General features: G+C 48.2%; 1 protein-coding gene across 2 annotated transcripts in view; it reads right to left on the minus strand.

Moving 5' to 3' along the window:
- Window positions 1-18,155, minus strand: part of STX1A (syntaxin 1A) — a 304,457-nt gene that overhangs the window by 57,897 nt on the left and 228,405 nt on the right. For both annotated transcript variants that reach the window (XM_054008657.1, XM_054008658.1), the window contains exon 5: window positions 12,245-12,318. In XM_054008657.1, the coding sequence (XP_053864632.1) occupies window positions 12,245-12,318 (74 nt within the window). The remainder of the gene's footprint in view (window positions 1-12,244; window positions 12,319-18,155) is intronic.

Raw genomic sequence — 18,155 nt, forward strand, 5'->3', positions numbered from 1 at the left:
GGTTTCAAACTCTGCATTTGGGGAAGCAGTAAATGGCATTACTGAACGAATGACAGGATTAGCGCTGTTATTTCCCAGTATTAGTCGTTCAGAATGGTGCTGGATTCAGACCTGTCTCACGTGACTAGAGCGGGAGGAGATAGTTGGGAGATGCTCACGTAATCTCCACTCCTGATTTTAACAATGAAAGGGAAGAAAATCAAATAAGAAAGGATGCAGCAATGCAGAAAGGAACAGCAATGGCTAGGAGAATGGGCATTAAGAGGGAGGATAGTGCTGATACCAGTCAGATAGTGGCCGTAGAATGACTATACCCAATAGGGCGAGGAATGTTGGCAAAGCCAAGCAGCAACAGGTAAGATGTTTGTACACCAATGCAAGGAACCTGGGTAACAAAATGAAGGACCTAGAGCTACTGGTGCAGGAAATGAAACCAGATATTAGAGGGATAACAGAAACATGGTGGAATAATGACAGGTTTCAGAGTAGCAGCCATGTTAGTCTGTATCTGCATAAAGACCAGGAGTTGTGGGAAGGCAGCGTGATCTAGTGGATACAGCACTAGACTGGAAGTCAGAGATCTTGCTTCTATTCTTGTCCCTGTGAGCTGCTTTTTGACTTTGGACGAGTCACTGCCCTTCTCTGGGCCTCGGTTCCCTTCCCTGCCCTTGTCTATGATTTCAAACTCTTCAGGGCAGTGCCTAGCACAATGGGGCTCTACCCTAGGCTGGGGTTTGTGGGCACTACTGCACTCGGATAGTAGCAGCTGTATCTTTGCAGTGGGAAAGGGCAGAAACCAATTTTTAAAAAGCAAGCTTAGAATTAGCAGCATGTTGTAGAACGCAGCAAAAATGATGGAACCCCCTTAAAATCATGGGGTCTGGGTTTTTTTCCTATCCTCTGTATTTCCCTCGCCCTGATTTTCAGGCAGTTATTTGTAAATGGGAAGCTTTTGCTACAAGATGCTCACTACCACTCACATGCACACTGTCCCAGGAAGAGCTGGTGAGCAGCAGCTTTGCCCTCTGCCCAAGACCCCTGGCTGGGTCAGGCAGGAAGTGCTGTGCTGTGGCAAAAGTTGGGAGCTTTGTTATGTCCTGCTCCAAGGAACATCCCAGCAGGTGGGAGCTGCAGCATGGTCTGGAGGGATTCCTTTCAATCATTTGCTTTAAATCAGTTTTGTGCAGCACTTTTCCCAGACTGAATTAGGGCGGAGCTGGCAAGAGCCTACTACAGCTGCGCAGGGCATGGCAGAATCTATGATGTCCAGTGCTGAAGGCTGTTCTACTGACTAGACACCAGCTGAGGAACGGACTATCAGACATAATGCAGCAGTTTCATGCAGGAAAATGAGATAAACCTCAAATGCTGAAACCACCATCACCACCCCTGCAAAGGGTTTTCAGACAGGCTGAGCCTGAAGCGAAGTTCCCAGCTACACTGAAGCACTACATTAAAATATCTCCCTGCCCATGCACAGATAAGGCTGCTGTTGCCTACCCTGGGCAAAGCCAGTGCAGCTACTGAGTTCCTGAACTGGTTAGGGTGACAAAGCTAGGAAGAAGTGACCTAAACCAATGGTGGTGACAGTGTCAGGGAGTCAGAAAAAGGGGGCACAGCCCAAAATCAGAGCTACTGACTTCACTGATAAAGGTTTTTTCTAGGTTTTACCAGGGCCGCCGGGGGGAGGTGGGCGGGGGGGGGGGGAAGGGGGGGCAAGTGGGGCAATTTGCCCCAGGCCCCGGGTCCTACAGAGGTCCCCACGAGAATGTACTATTCTATAGTATTGCAACTTTTTTTTATGGAAAGGGCCCCCGAAATTGCTTTGCCTCAGGCCCCCTGAATCCTCTGGGCAGCCCTGGGTTTTACTCTTATGAAACGGGCCCAGCAACAGGAGAAGGAGCTGGATTCTACCCCCATTAGCCTTGCCCGGCGGCCTAGTGATGGGAGAGGGAGCTGGAGTCATTTCCATGTTGTTTACTCAGGGATTCTCACAACAAATTTTTGGTGGCCTCAGAGTGCGGCCACCAACTCTTGCTGGTGGCCGCTCTGACAATTTTTCCTAAAATATTTAACTTTAGGAAAAGCAAATAACATACACATGTCCAAATCACTGTAATTTATTTATGTAGGGTTTTTTTATTTTGCAGATTCAATAATACAAATAATGTACAGTTGTTACTATTCTTTACTGGACCTAAACAGAATAAAAACACAAATAAAGTGCTTTTGTTGTTGTTTCTTTTGCCTTTTTTTTTTTTAGACTTGCTAGCTAGTAAGTCTGCTGCTGTGAAAAGTGATATTTGTATATTCATTAATATCACTTTTCACAACAGCAGACTTGTTAGCTAGCTGGGAGGCAGAGAAAAGTGATATTAACAAACACACAAATATCATTTATCACAGCAGACTTACTCAGGCCTGGCAAGCCAGGGGACAAATTAAGCCTTGGATGGGGAGGTGGGTAGGGAGGCAGCAGGGTCGGGGTGATAGGGTGAATGGGTGAGGGACTGGGGGATGGAGCCTGCCGAGCCCTGTACTTGGGAGATGGAGCTTATGGCTGGAATCTGCTGCCATGCGGCTGGAGCCCATGGCCAGAGCCTGCCGCTGTGCGGCCGGAGCCTGCCTCCTGCCACCCCAGTGCTGAAGCTGGAAGCCTGAGCTCCACCGTCACCGGGAAGGTGGGAAACTCACACTGGCTGTTTGCTCCTCTGGCATTTGTGCTTCCAGATGGAGGCAGGGCTCAATCCCTCTGGGTGGCCCCAGGGGAGGGGCTGCTGCTTTCCCCCCACCCCACACACAATCACTGCCCAGAAGGCTGTGGCCACAAGAAAAGCCCCTGGTGGCCGCATGCGGTCACGGTAGCCGCATTTGAGAAACACTGCCATCATCAGTACAATTGTTTACTAAGGCTTCGCTACTAAAAAAGCTGTTTTTTCCAGAGGGAGAACTAATGCATGTTCGCTATCCAGCAATAAACCTTAGTGGAGAGAAAGCCTGTAGTTTTTACTATGACATAGCAAGGCGAGGTCTACCACAGGTGGGAGTACAGCACTGACCTGCCTAGCTATCTTACAGTACAAATCAGGTGCCTTGTGTCTGCTGGAATTTTCCCCAGGAACTGCTAACCTGCATTAGTTATCCTGCGATAAACACAGCCCTTCTCTTGGCAGTGAAGACAAAGCCCTAGTTCCAGTCAGTTGCCACCATACAAACTCTTTGGAGGTGCACAGGTGTCACTGAAGCCTGAGATCCTGGGCTGAAAAAGAGGGAGTTTGTGGTGCTGGCTGCTAGGCAAGGTGTCTTGTAATGAGAGCACATGTGAGCTGGAAATCAGTGAAAGAGAATGCACCTGGGATCCCACCGTGCTGCTCCTCTACTTTCCAAAGCTGTTCCTGGCGTACCTGCGGTTTCTGTGGAGCAAACCCCCTCTGCAAATTATCTAGTGATTACATAATCAGTTACTAGCCCAGTCTTTGTGAAATATTCCCTCCTGGATAAGGCTAGGGTGCACGAGAGCCAGCAGCCCCTCGCATCCTACTAACCTCCAGGCCCAAGGATGGGGGACCCTTCACAGACCCTCCTCTGGATCCTAGTGCATTGAAATATCCTTACCCCTGAAGAAACAAGTCTGAGCTAACTGGTGCGTGCTGAGGCTCCTCAGGAGGAGACAGGGAGTGAATGCTGAATGTAAAGGACAAAAACATGCTGCTGCTCTTTCCCACGGCATACACCCACACGAGCATGCACCTACCAGAAAAAGGCACCTCGAGCACTGAACAAATGAAGGCCCCAGGGAGCAATGTGACAACCAAGAACTGCACATGGGGAATCTGAGCCCTTGGAACCAGCGGCTTAACAGGTGTGAAGTGATGGGTTTCTAGGACACAGCAGCACAAGGGGATGTGACCTCTCCCACAGCAGTCGCCACCAGTGCTGCAATTAGATTTCAAGAAAGCACATTTTGGGGGACTCGGGCTAAGCAATGACCTCTTACAAGTCCAAACGAGAGGAAGGCCACTTGTGGAATCTTAGCAGCGATTACGGCTACAGCTGCTCAGGAGAGAAAGAATATAAAGAACAAGAAACAGCTGAAGTGACTTCATGGGGAGCTGCTTCAAAACCAAAGTCTGTGCTGGGAATGGAGAGGCGAGAGCCCAGCAAGAATCTACCAGTCATTTAGGACTTGCAGGGAAAGATAAACCAGCAGAGAGCCTAAACTGCCCCCACTTACAGCAGTGCCGTTTCCATGACTTGAACAGAGCTGCACGGCTGTGGAACAAGGGGCCAGTCCAGTCCTGCAAGGTGCCTTGATCTGAGGGTGCTCTGCACAAGAGCTGGGCAAAGCGCATGTTTCAGGGCACCAAAACTATTCACAAATTCAAGGCAAATTCAGCAAACAGTTTTGGCCAGAAAAATAAAACGGAAACGCCAAAATGTTACACTTTGGCCAATTCAAAATGAAACGTTTCAATTTGCTTGTTTGTTCTGAAACAGCATTTTATTTTGAAAATTAGCTAATTTTTTAAAAAGCAAACACAAAAACAAACCTCCCAAAAACCAAAAACCCCACCAAAAACAAATTGAAAAAAAAATTCTAGTTCAACAAATTTAGTTTAATTTGACCCCTGCCCATCAAATGATTTTTTTTCTTTTTTCCTTTTGGTGAGAAAAACTGAAAACATTCAGGTCTGGTTTGAACTGAACCAAAGGGTTTTTTTGGATTTTTCAGTTCAGCTCCTAAACCCACAAGTCAATTACTGCTCAGCTCTCCTCTACATCACAGGCTCCGACCAGCAGGGGTTGGTCCAGAACACTGTAATGCCACCAAAGGGACTACTGGTGACCTGCACAGGGGAACAGTGAGGGTGTCTCCCCCACTCAATTTCTTCATAATGCAGAGAGAGGGACTGGAACGGTTTGTTTTTTAGTGGGAGGAGGGTACTGTTTACTTTTTTCATTAGAAATTCAATTCTTGCCTACCCTGTTTTAACTCAGAAGACTCTGTATAAGTCTGGAGAACTAGTAGGGTTATGATACCAAGGAAGATAAAACTGGATTAACTGAGAGGGGAAAGGTTTTTAATGAGTGAATAAAAAGATTTAAAAAAAATTGTCAACACTGTTTAATACGAACTCTTGAACAGATGGAAGAAAAGCTCTCTCTCCCCCTCAACGCTCCAGCACCTAGCCTCTTCAGTTAAAAGCTGTGAAATCCATCCATAGAAACAGAGAAGACAAGATTTGATATTCCTGTTATTTCTCAGGTAAAATAACAAGCAGGAGAAAAAAAGATTTAGGTCCCTTTAGAATCTCAAAGCAGCAGCAAAGGGCATATAACCAACATGTTTTCCTTAAAGGTGCCCTTAAAGGACTTTACAACTTTATCAGGGAAAAAGTGTCAGGGTCTGTCTACATTAGCAGAGTTACATTGCCGGCAGTTACAGCGCCGCTCAGAGAGCGCTGAAGGGAAACCGCGGTTGTGTGTTCACACTGTCAGCTGCCTGCACAATAGCGTGTTCACACTTGCGGCACTTGAAGTGGTATTCGGAGCGGTGCACTCTGGGCAGCTATCCCACAGAGCATCTCTTCCTCTTCTGCCGCTAAGAGTTGTGGGAAGGCGAAGGGGGTCACGGGGCATCCTGGGTCCTGTCCCAATGCCCCGTGATGCATCGCTTCACATCCCAGCAATCCCTGTGCTTCCGTCCACATCTGGCACCATCTTTCAATGGTTTGTGTACTGCGGACTCTGCTTCTTCGGTCTGCAGGAATGGATCCTGCAGAGTTGACCAATATGCTGCTCACTCTCACTAACATGTCATGAGTGGCAGTGGAGTTATTTCTTAAACTACAAAGGCAAGAGGAGTTCGACATTGATCTCGCCACGTGTAGTAGCTACGACACGAGATTGCTTGTGGCATTCACGGATGTGCTGACCACAGTGAAACACCACTTTTGGGCTCAGGAAACAAGCACTGAGTGTTGGGATCACATCGTCATGCACGTTTGGGATGACGAGCAGTGGCTGCAGAACTTTCGGATGAGGAAAGCCACCTTCATGGGAGTGTGATGAGCTCGCCTCAGTCCTGCGGCACAAGGACATGAGAATGAGAGCTCCCCTGTCATTGGAGAAGCATGTGGTGATTGCACTGTGGAAGCTGGCTATTCCAGACTGCTACTGATCGGTCGCTAATCAGTTTGGAGTGGGAAAGTCAACCGTTGGACTCGTGTTGATGGAAGTGTGCAGGGCCATTAATCGCATCCTGCTCCGAAAGACCGTGACTGATTAGGGGGCTGGAGCACATGACTTATGAGGAGAGGCTGAGGGAACTGGGATTATTTAGTCTGCAGAAGAGAAGAATGAGGGGGGGATTTGATAGCTGCTTTCAACTACCTGAAAGGGGGGTTCCAAAGAGGATGGATTTAGACTGTTCTCAGTGGTACCAGATGACAGAACAAGGAGTAATGGTCTCAAGTTGCAGTGGGGGAGGTTTAGGTTGGATATTAGGAAAAACTTTTTCACTAGGAGGGTGGTGAAGCACTGGACTGGGTTACCTAGGGAGGTGGTGGAATCTTCTTCCTTAGAGGTTTTTAAGGTCAGGCGTGACAAAGCCCTGGCTGGGATGATTTAGTTGGGAATTGGTCCTGCTTTGAGCAGGGGGTTGTATTAGATGACCTCCTGAGGTCCCTTCCAACCCTGAGATTCTATGACTCTGTGACTCTGGGCAATGTGCGTGACATTGTGGAATGGGCTTTGCAGAAATGGGCTTCCCTAACTGCAGAGGGGCGATAGATGGCATGCATATTCCAATTCTGGCACCAGACCACCTAGCCACTGAGTACATTAATTGGAAGGGGTATTTCTCTATGGTTCTTTAGCGCTTGTGGATCACCTTTGGCATTTCACGGACATTAACGCAGGCTGGTCTGGAAAGGTGCATGACGCACGCATCTTTTGGAACACTGGCCTGTTCAGGAAGCTGAAAGCAGGGACTTTCTTCCCGGACCAGAAGTTCACCGTAGGGGAAGTCGAAATGCCTATTGTGATCCTGGGAGACCCTGCCTACCCCTTAATGCCACGGCTTATGAAGCCATACACTGGGCACCTTGACAGCAGCAAGGAGCGGTTCAACAACAGGCTGAGCAAGTGCAGGATGACTGTTGAGTGTGCTTTTGGCCATTTAAAGGCCCGCTGGCGGTGCCTATATGGGAGGCTGGATCTGGCTGATGACAATATTCCTGTGCTTATAGCCATGTGCTGTACGCTCCATAATATTTGTGAAGAGAAGGGTGAAAGCTTCACTTAGAGCTGGACTGCTGAGGCTCAGCACCTGGAGGCTGAGTTTGAACAGCCAGAGACCAGGGCTATTAGAGGGGCACAGCGCAGGGCCATAAGGATCACAGATGCCTTGAGGCAGCAATTTGAAGCTGAAATCCACTAACATTTGTTGCTATGCTTGGAAGTGTAGGTGATTGTGATCGGTGCAGATGATGCATTATGAAGGTTTAAGAAAATTGCCTGTTGCTTTGCAGGGCTCTGTTTGCTTTCAATTAATGGACTAACGATTGCTTTCAAACCAAAACAATTCTTTTATTAAAAAACAACAACCAGAGGAGAGAGACAAACAAAAAAACACATCAGCACTGTGGAGGATGGGGGAAGAGAGGGTCCCAGGAGGAGGTAGGGTCCCCGGACGGTATTTGTATATGTCTAAGTATCATATGCAACCTTGTCCTTTGGAGTACAGTGCAATGGGTACTGTACTTCAGCAGGGCTAAAGTGCAGAGGGACGGGTGTTGAGTGCAGTGGGTACAGGGAGTCCGCAGGGCTGGACTGTGATGGGCAGGAGTGGAATGCAAGAGTGTGTTGGCAGTGTCTGGGGGGCGCATGGGAAAGCGTTTTGGGACAGGGGCTGCAGGGGAGGGCGCGCGTAGAGCTGCTTGATTTGGTGTGCTAGTAGCACCTGGAGCGTGTCCGCTTGGCGCTTCATAACTTTTAAGAGCCGCTCCTTGGCTTCATTCTGGTGTGCCACATTCTCCTTTCGGTCCCTCTTCTCACTGTCCCGCCACTCCTTCAATTCTTGTCTTTCGGCAGCGGAGTGCATCATGACACCATGCAGAAAGTCCTCTTTAGTTCTTCGTGGCGACTTTCTAATTCTGCGCAGCCATTCAGCTGGCGATAACAAAGAGGGAGGCTGGCTCCTAAGGTCATATCTGTGAAGCAGAAATGCAACATTTTACAGAAGCAGTATTGTTTGCAACACAGACCACTGATTCAGTAATTTAAAACACAGCCACTATTCACATACCTGTCAGTAACTGGCTGACCCCAGGCAAGCACACATGAGCCACAAGACACCCCAAAATGGTGAGTAACCGCAGGTGCAGGGAATCATACTGCACACTGGGCAAGTGGCTCTTGGAGCGAACCAGCACTGTAGCGGGGGCCTGATAATCATTACTCTCCTCACATTTTCCACAGGCTCTGTTCATTATGGAAGATATCTCGCTGCTGAGGGTGAGCAGGGAATCAAGGGAGGGTCTTCTCCAAGACTGCGGCTTCTGCCCTGGCTCTTATGCGGCTCGCCTGTGTGCAGCAATGGTGTCCCCCGTCTCCCCCAGTGATGGCACAGTGGCGCGGGAAAGTTACCCTTAATGGGGCAAGAAACAAAGCAGCTCTGCCAAAGAACCTGTGGCAGCAGATTGCCCAGTATCATCACGAGAGTTTCGTGGAGATCTCTGAGGCAGATTCCCGTGAAGTGAGGGAGTCAATCAACACTCTGTTCTGCCACTCAGACTAGGCATGTGGTGGTATACAGATACAAGCCTGCTTTCTGCAACCCTCCTGCCCCCAACAACTCGCTCAGCGATTCCCAAATTCAAAGCCACTTACCGGGGGCCTCCTCTCCTGTTTGTGCTTCGCCAGGCTCCGACAGCTGTGACTGGCTAGCCTCCTCCGGGGTAGAGAAGAGCTCCTGGGTGCATGCATCTCTGACCTCCGAGTCATCCTCTGCCTCTGGGTCCCCCACCCCCTCCACATCCTCGTCCAAGATTTCCTCCTCCTGGCTTGGTCCACTCTCGATGTATCCACAGTGGCCTTCGCAGTGGAGGTGGTGTCACCACCGAGTGTCGTGTCCAGCTCTTTGTAGAACCGGCAGCTCGTGGGGGCAGCACCAGAGCAGTGGTTTGCCTCTCGCGTCTTATGGTAGGTGTTCCACAGCTCCTTCACTTTGACTCTGCACTGCAGTGTGTCCCAGTCAGGGCCCCTTTCTGTCATGCATCGTGACATCTGTCCATAGATATCATCATTCCGACGGCTGGAGCACAGCTGTGACTGCACTGCCTCCTCTCCCCAAATTCTTATGAGGTCCACCAGCTCGGCATTGCTCCAAGCAGGGGATCGCCTGGTGCGTGGAGCAGGCATAGTCACCTGGGAAGATGCGCTGAGATAACTGCACGTGTCACCAAGCAAATAGGAAGGGGACTTTCAAAATTCCCAAGGAATTTAAGGGGTGGGGCTCCTGGTTGGTCACCTGAGGACAGGGCAGTAGAGCTCAAACTTATGACCAGAGAGGTGAGAACAGGTTTTGTGGGACACCTCCTGGAGGCCAATCGCAGCACTGTAATCGCCATGGTGTCTACACTGGCACCGCAGCGCTGTAGCCCCGGCTCAGAAAGCTGTACGCCTCTTGTCAGGGTGGTTTTGTTACAGTGCTGCAACAGTGCAGTTTCTGCGCACCAAGTGGCTTGGCAGTGTCTACACCTTGGGAGTTACAGCGCAGAAAGCTGCTTAACTGCGCAGAAACTTGCCAGTGCAGACAAGGCCTCAGAGAAGCTAGAGATAAGAATGATTTATTGGCAGTGAAACAGCCAATCTAATTGCTTTTCACACTATGTCAATTCCTCCAGGTAGGACTGGCCCAGCATAGGATTGTTCCCTAGAGTATATTCCCCAGGGCTTTCCCCAGTCCAATTTCAAATGATTCAGGGGATCAGTCCACTACCATTCCGAGTACCCCAATGTCTAGTACATCGCACTACTCCTAAAACACTTCTCCCTGATGTTTGCTTTGGCTCAGTTTCATCCCCTTACTCCTATGTCTAATCCTGCTGTACCATCCCTATACAATTCTGCTCCCTCTTGCTTTTTGCACCCTTCAAATACATGTGGATGGCTACCATCTACCCATGTAATTGACATTTTGCCAAGCTATGTGCAGCTCTTTAAAGATTTTAGCACAAGCTAGTCTCATGAGATCTCAGCTTGTAAGTGGCTACGTCACTTTGGAAAACGTTACCAGGGCCATTCATTTCCTTCCTTGTCTGTGACCGGATGTATGCATGCTGCCTAAGACTGTACAAGCTCTATTGGACATTGTGGTTCGTAGACTTTAAGGTCAGAAGGGACCATTGTGATCATCTCGTCTGACCTCCTGCACATTGCGGGCCACAGAACCTCACCCGGCCACTCCTGTGATAGACTCCGAACCTCTGGCTGTATTACTGAAGTCCTCAAATCACGGTTTAAAGCCTTCAAGTTACAGAGAACTCACCATTTATACTAGTTTAAACTTGCAAGTGACCCGTGCCCATGCTGTAGAGGAAAGTGAAAAACCCCAAGGTCTCTGCCAATCTGACCCGGGAGAAAATTCCTTCCTGACCCCACATGTGGAGATCAGTTAGCCCCTGAGAATGTGGGCAAGACCCACAAGGGGATACCTGGAAAAGAATTCTCTAGTAACTCAGAGATCTCCCCATCTAGTGTCCCGTCTCCAGCCACTGGGGATTTTTGCTATTGGCAGTCCTGTCATGCCATCCCCTCCATAAACTTACCAAGCTCAGTCTTGAAGCCAGTTAGGTTTTTGCCCCCATTGCTCCCCTTGGAAGGCTATTCCAGAACTTCACTCCTGTGATGGTTAGAAACCTTCGCCTAATTTTGAGCCTAAACCTGTTGATGGCCAGTTTATATCCATCTCCAATTTGCTCTTCACTGGTACAGGAGATACCCTGGCAGACGCCTCGCCCAGGGGCAGTGCCCTCTAGTGCTATGCCTTCCTCAGAACAGCTTATTATGGATCTGTAAAAGATTTGGCTAAGGCACCCACTACTGGAGTATCTAAGCATTGCCTGGATGTCCCTGGATGTCCCTGTACACGATCACTGTGCCCCCCATCTGCCTGGCTTTCTTCTGTGATAATCACCCCACATCTCCTCTTCTGTTCTCACAGCTCTTAAGTTATCATTACTGTTGCTCACCTCTGGAATTTCTCTGTCCATGTGCCTAAAACTGAACATATAACATGAGCCCTGGGTCTCCCTGGTGCTGAATAGGGGGAAATAATCATCCCCCTTGTTTCACCTGGTGCTCCCATTAATAGAACCCAGGGCAGCATTAGACTTGCTTTTACAATGCTCGATTCTAATGTACTTACAGCAATTTCCTCTTATTCCTTTGAAACCCCTTTGCTAATAAAGTAGGACTTACTGCCACATCGCTGTGACAATACAGTAAGAAACCTGCTATCTGAGGTGCCAGTTACCAAAGAACTCCTTTGTAATGGGAGATAGAATTGTTTTAACTATTCAAATGCTGCTATTTCCCAGGCTGCCAGACAGGGCGGTGCCCCATGAAGGTAGTGAATTTCCAGGAGCAGATTATGGGCCTGCAGAGCGCAATCCAGAAGTTTATATTCTAATCACTTTTAGGGCATAAACTTCCCGACAGTGTCATTCAGCTTTGACATCTCTTATGTCTTTCCATAAGCATCTTTCCATGCTCTTTAAAGTGCACAGAGGAGCCAGGTTTAGCACCCACTGCAGAAGGGAACTTTCTGTCCCCAAGGTGTGTGTACTATAGTTTATTTCTTGGTTCAATAAAATCCCACTGGGCCAGATATTTCAAAATGTGTGTGCAAAACCCCACACACCCGAGTTACCCACACAGAAGCCCTGATGTGCACACCCATGTGAGGCATTGGATGCACGCACCCGTTTATTACATTACATACACAGATCACGGGAATCACATTCGGTCTTCAGGAATGCAAGCTGGGGGTGCACAAAGCATGCACACTCTTTCGCAGACACACCTAGCAATCTGCCCCGTTACTGTGAAGTGCTTTTCAGGGCTCAGGGCAGAATACCTGCAGCCTCTGTCCTCCATCACCTTCTGGAACACGTTAGTGCGCAAAGCTTGTCTCAACCTCCATCCTCCCAAACCAAGATTCACCAGGACAGAGACTCACCTGCGTTTTCCTTATCCTCAGGTCAGCAGATGATCTATTCAATCCTTCCTCTTGTTCAATACTCTGTTCAATACCTGGTCGTGGACAGAAGAATTCAGCTTATTTTAGACCGTTTAGAAGAGAATAAGGGATTGCTTTGCAAACCAATTCTAAAAGCCAGAATACACGTGGATTAGAGACGCATCTGGATCCCACTGCAGTCCTCATGTCCTGAGATACCGGCCCATTTTATCCTGGGCTGAAAGCAGTTTTCCTGAGCGCAAACCACTAGCTCCAGCTGTCTCTTACATTTTCAGACAAGTACAGACAAGTGCAGTACTGGTTACTAATTTAAACAGCTGAAGACTACATCTCTCTCTCGCTCCGCTGAGAAAGAGTCAAGAATGTTAAATAGAGAGTAGGAATTCTGTGCCCAGCACAGCAATGTCTGTGCTAATGGAACTGCAACCCCTCCCAGGTTGGTGTCATCCACAAATGTATAAGCATACGGTCCACTCCATTATCCAAATCATTAATGAACATATTGAATAGTACCAGACCCAGGACAGACTCCTGCAGAACCCCACTAGACACGCCCTCTCAGTCTGACAGCAAAGCATTGATAACTATTATTCGAGTTCAGTCTCTCAACCATTTGTGCACCCACCTTATTGTGATTTCATCTGGATCATATTTCTCTAGTTTGCTTATGAGAATGTCATTTGGGACTATGTCAAAAGCCTTACTAAAATCAAGTTCTATGACATCTACTGCTTCCTCCATCTGACAGGCCAGTCACCCTGCCAATGAAGGAAATCAGGCTGACCTGGCATGACTCGTTCGTGACAAATTCACATTGGCTATTATTTACCATCGTATTACTGCAAGGAACTACAGGTCTAGAACCCAGGCAGCTGACAGCTCCAGGCTGCCACTCAGCAGTACCTGTAACACACAGCTCATCAGAAGTTCCACCTTAAGGGCTTGACAGACAGTAGCCCCATCGCTCCTGATTGGCTCCCTTCCCCATATAAACCCAAGGGGCGTTCCAGGAAGTGTCCAGGCAACAGCAAAGATCTTCTGTACCTGCCTCAACCATTCCTGCTCCTTGCTGTGGAATTCCTTGCTTGACCTCGGCTTGATTTGGACTTCACCCAGGGCCGCTGCAACCCATTAGGTGACCTAGGCGGCGACCGTGGCGGTATTTCGGCGGCGGGACCTTCCGCTGCCTCTATGGGGGGGGCGGCATTTCGGGGCGAGACCTTCCGCCACCTAGGGCAGCAGAAAAGCTGGCAGCGCTCCTGACTTCACCACCTGATTCGGACTATGACCCTTGGTACTGACTCTGGCCTGGACCTGACTACGAACTCCTCTGCTACTCCCAGCCTCAGGGTTGCCCTTGCTCTGACCCTTGGCCATGACTGCCCTTGTTGGGATCCTGGCAATTATTCTCTTGGTGGTTACAAATTGATTAATTATTTATTCCAGTTCTTTCCATGGATTGAAGTTAGGCTGACTGGGTCTGTAACTCCCCAGGTCCTCTTTGTTCCCCTTTTTAAAAACAGGTACTATGTCCGCTCTTCTCCAGCCCTCTGGGAACTCACCCATCCTCCATGAGTTCTCAAAGATTCTAATGTTTCTGAGATTGCTTCAGCTAGTTCCTTAAATACCCTATGGTGAATTTTGTCAGGCCCTGCCAACTTGAATACATCTAATTTATCTACATATTCTTTAAACTGTTCTTTCCCTATTCTGGCTGGGGTTCCTTCAGCCTTTTGTTAATATTAATTGTATTAAGCAGCTAGTTACAATTAACCTTCTTAGTGAAGACTGAAGCAAAATAGGCATTAAACACCTGTCTACTTGATATCTTAAATTATTAGCTCTCCTTCTCTACTAAGTAGCGGGCCTATACTTTGTGTTTCTCTCACTCATAATGTATTTAAAGAACCTGATCTTATTGCCTTTTATGTCCCTTGCTAGTAACTCATTTTGTCCCTTAGTCTTTCTGATTTTGTTACTATATGCTTGTGCTATTCTTTTTGTGATTTGTCATATGTCCACTTGTTGTAGGATTCCTTTTTGATTGTCAGGTCATTAAAGAGTTACTAATGGAGCCATATTGGCCTCTTACTATTCTGCCGATCTTTCCTTTGTACTGGTATCGTTTGGTGTTGTGCCTTTCATATTATCTCTTCAAGAAACCGCCAACTCTCCCAAGCTACATTTTCCCTTTGATTTTCTTCCCATGGGATCCTGTGACAATCAGGATCCAGACACCCCAATGGGAGAACAGGGGGTTTGAACCCAAAAGAAAAAGCATTTGAACCAACTGATTGTACACAATGTTAATGTACTAGAAATACATGCAAACTAAGGTCTTTTATGAACGCTTGTCATGATCTAAACTTAATAATCATTATGAGGTATGTACACAGGCCATGCTTGTGATGCTTTTATTTGTGTCTATAGAGAACTGTGCTCATAAAACTTCAGCTCCAGCTTGAATCACAGAATATCAGGGTTGGAAGGGACCTCAGGAGGTCACCTAGTCCAACCCCCTACTCAAAGCTGGATCAATCCCCAGACAGATTTTTGCCCCAGATCCCTAAATAGCTCCCTCAAGAATTGACCCCACAACCCTGGGTTTAGCAGGCCAATGCTCAAACCACTGAGCTATCCCTCTCCCCACTCACTCTAAAGTGAGTGCTCAGAAAAGAAGAGGCACCTCTCAAGTCATTTGTCTACATGAAACCAACTTTGGGTACCCACCCAGCCTAGGGAAAGACAACGGAGGATCATTAAATTTAATGGAAAGACATAGACATCCTGGCTCTTAAATCAAGAGGGGTTTTCCACATTCTGAATAAACATGAGTCACCCTGGACTAAGAGATAAAGAAAAGCAAGGCAGGCAGGGGAAGCCTTTTAAAACCAGGCTTGTGTCTGAGGCTTTTCATCCAGAATTTGGGGGACAGTCTGGAAGGTGGGAGGCTGTCTGTGAACGCTGCATCCTGCCTATGGCTAGTGGGTAGGCTGGGAAACTGTTCAAAGGAAATTGCTAACTTGTATTAGAAAGGGGATTTTATCTAATATTGTAATGTGAAGCCAGAAGTTGTGTGGTGCCGTTTATTTACTGTGTAACTTGTATCTGTGCTCTCCCTTACTCTTTCATCTCAAAGTCTGTGGTTTTTCTATTAAATAGACCTCTTGTTTATTTTTACCCCTCACAGGTCTCTGGTGTGCAGACTGTGTGGAGTGTATGTGCCAAAGTTAGTTTGCACCCTCAGCAAGTTTGTAGATGACACTAAGCTGGGGGGAGAGGTAGATATGCTGGAAGGGATAGGGTCCAGAGTGACCTAGCCAAATTGGAGGATTGGGCCAAAAGAAATCTGATGAGGTTCAGCAAGGACAAGTGCAGAGTCCTGCACTTAGGTAGGAAGAATCCCATGTACCACTACAGACTGGGGACCGACTGGCTAAGCAGCAGCTCTGTAGAAAAGGACCTGGTGATTACAGTGGACGAGAAGCTGGATATGAGTCAGCAGTGTGCTTTTGTTGCCAAGAAGGCTAACGGCATATTGGGCTGCATTTGTAGGAGCATTGCCAGCAGATCGATGGAAGTGACTATTCCCCTCTATTCGGCACTGGTGAGGCCACATCTGCAGTATTGCATCCAGTTTGGGGCCCCCCAATACAGAAAGGATGTGGACAAATTGGAGAGATTCCAGCGGAGGGCAACAAAAATGATCAGGGGGCTGGGGCACATGACTTACGAGGAGAGGCTGAGGGAACTGGGCTTGTTTAGTCTGCAGAAGAGAAGAGTGAGGGGGCATTTGACATCAGCCTTCAACTACCTGAAGGGGGGTTCCAAAAAGGACGGAGCTCGGCTGTTCTCCGTGGTGGCAGATGACAGAACAAGTTGCAATGGTCTCAAGTTGCATTGGGGGAGGTCTAGGTTGGATATTAGGAAACACTATTTCACTAGGAGGGTGATGAAGCACTGGAATGGGTTACCTAGGGAGGTGGTGGAATCTCCATCCTTAGAGGTTTTTAAGGCCTGGGATGCTTTAGTTGGTGTTGGTCCTGCTTTGAGCAGGAGGTTGGACTAGATAACCTCCTGAGAATCATAGAATCATAGAATATCAGAGTTGGAAGGGACCTCAAGAGGTCATCTAGTCCAACCCCCTGCTCAAAGCAGGACCAATTCCCAGCTAAATCATCCCAGCCAGGGCTTTGTCAAGCCGGGCCTTAAAAACCTCCAAGGAAGGAGACTCCACCACCTCCCTAGGTAACGCATTCCAGTGTTTCACCACCCTCCTAGTGAAATAGTTTTTCCTGATATCCAACCTGGACCTCCCCCACTGCAGCTTGAGACCATTGCTCCTTGTTCTGTCATCTGCCACCACTGAGAACAGCCGAGCTCCATCCTCTTTGGAACCCCCCTTCAGGTAGTTGAAGGCTGCTATCAAATCCCCCCTCATTCTTCTCTTCTGGAGACTAAACAATCCCAGTTCTCTCAGCCTCTCCTCATAAGTCATGTGCTCCAGACCCCTAATCATTTTTGTTGCCCTCCGCTGGACTCTTTCCAATTTTTCCACATCCTTCTTGTAGTGTGGGGACCAAAACTGGACACAGTATTCCAGATGAGGCCTCACCATTGTCGAATAAAGGGGAACGATCACGTTCCTCGATCTGCTGGCAATGCCCCTACTTATACAGCCCAAAATGCCGTTAGCCTTCTTGGCAACAAGAGCACACTGTTGACTCATATCCAGCTTCTCGTCCACTGTGACCCCTAGGTCCTTTTCAGCAGAACTGCTACCTAGCCATTCGGTCCCTAGTCTGTAGCAGTGCATGGGATTCTTCCGTCCTAAGTGCAGGACTCTGCACTTGTCCTTGTTGAACCTCATCAGGTTTTTTTCTGCCCAATCCTCTAATTTGTCTAGGTCCCTCTGTATCCGATCCCTACCCTCTAGTGTATCTACCACGCCTCCTAGTTTAGTGTCATCTGCAAACTTGCTGAGAGTGCAGTCCACACCATCCTCCAGATCATTAATAAAGATATTAAACAAAACCGGCCCCAGGACCGACCCTTGGGGCACTCCACTTGAAACCGGCTGCCAACTAGACATGGAGCCATTGATCACTACCCGTTGAGCCCGACGATCTAGCCAGCTTTCTATCCACCTTACAGTCCATTCATCCAGCCCATACTTCTTTAACTTGGTGGCAAGAATACTGTGGGAGACAGTATCAAAAGCTTTGCTAAAGTCAAGAAATAACACATCCACTGCTTTCCCCTCATCCACAGAGCCAGTTATCTCATCATAGAAGGCAATTAGGTTAGTCAGGCACGACTTCCCCTTCGTGAATCCATGCTGACTATTCCTGATCACTTTCCTCTCCTCTAAATGTTTCATAATTGATTCCTTGAGGACCTGCTCCATGATTTTTCCAGGGACTGAGGTGAGGCTGACTGGCCTGTAGTTCCCCGGATCCTCCTTCTTCCCTTTTTTAAAGATGGGCACTACATTAGCCTTTTTCCAGTCATCTGGGACCTCCCCCGATCGCCATGAGTTTTCAAAAATAATGGCTAATGGCTCTGCAATCTCACCCGCCAACTCCTTTAGCACCCTCGGATGCAGCGCATCCGGCCCCATGGACTTGTGCACGTCCAGTTTTTCTAAATAGTCCCGAACCACTTCTTTCTCCACAGAGGGTTGGCCACCTTCTCCCCATGCTGTACTGCCCAGTGCAGCAATCTGGGAGCTGACCTTGTGCGTGAAGACAGAGGCAAAAAAAAGGTCTCTTCCAACCCTAATCTTCTATGAGTCTATGATAAGTGGGGACTGGTTTCACACCTTTGGGGACGATGAACCAGAGGGGAAGAGTCTGAGTGTATGGTTGTTAAGAACTGAGGAAGGACGGAT

This window comes from Malaclemys terrapin, chromosome 18 (genome assembly GCF_027887155.1).
Source record: "Malaclemys terrapin pileata isolate rMalTer1 chromosome 18, rMalTer1.hap1, whole genome shotgun sequence".
Classification (NCBI taxonomy): Eukaryota; Metazoa; Chordata; order Testudines; family Emydidae; genus Malaclemys; species Malaclemys terrapin.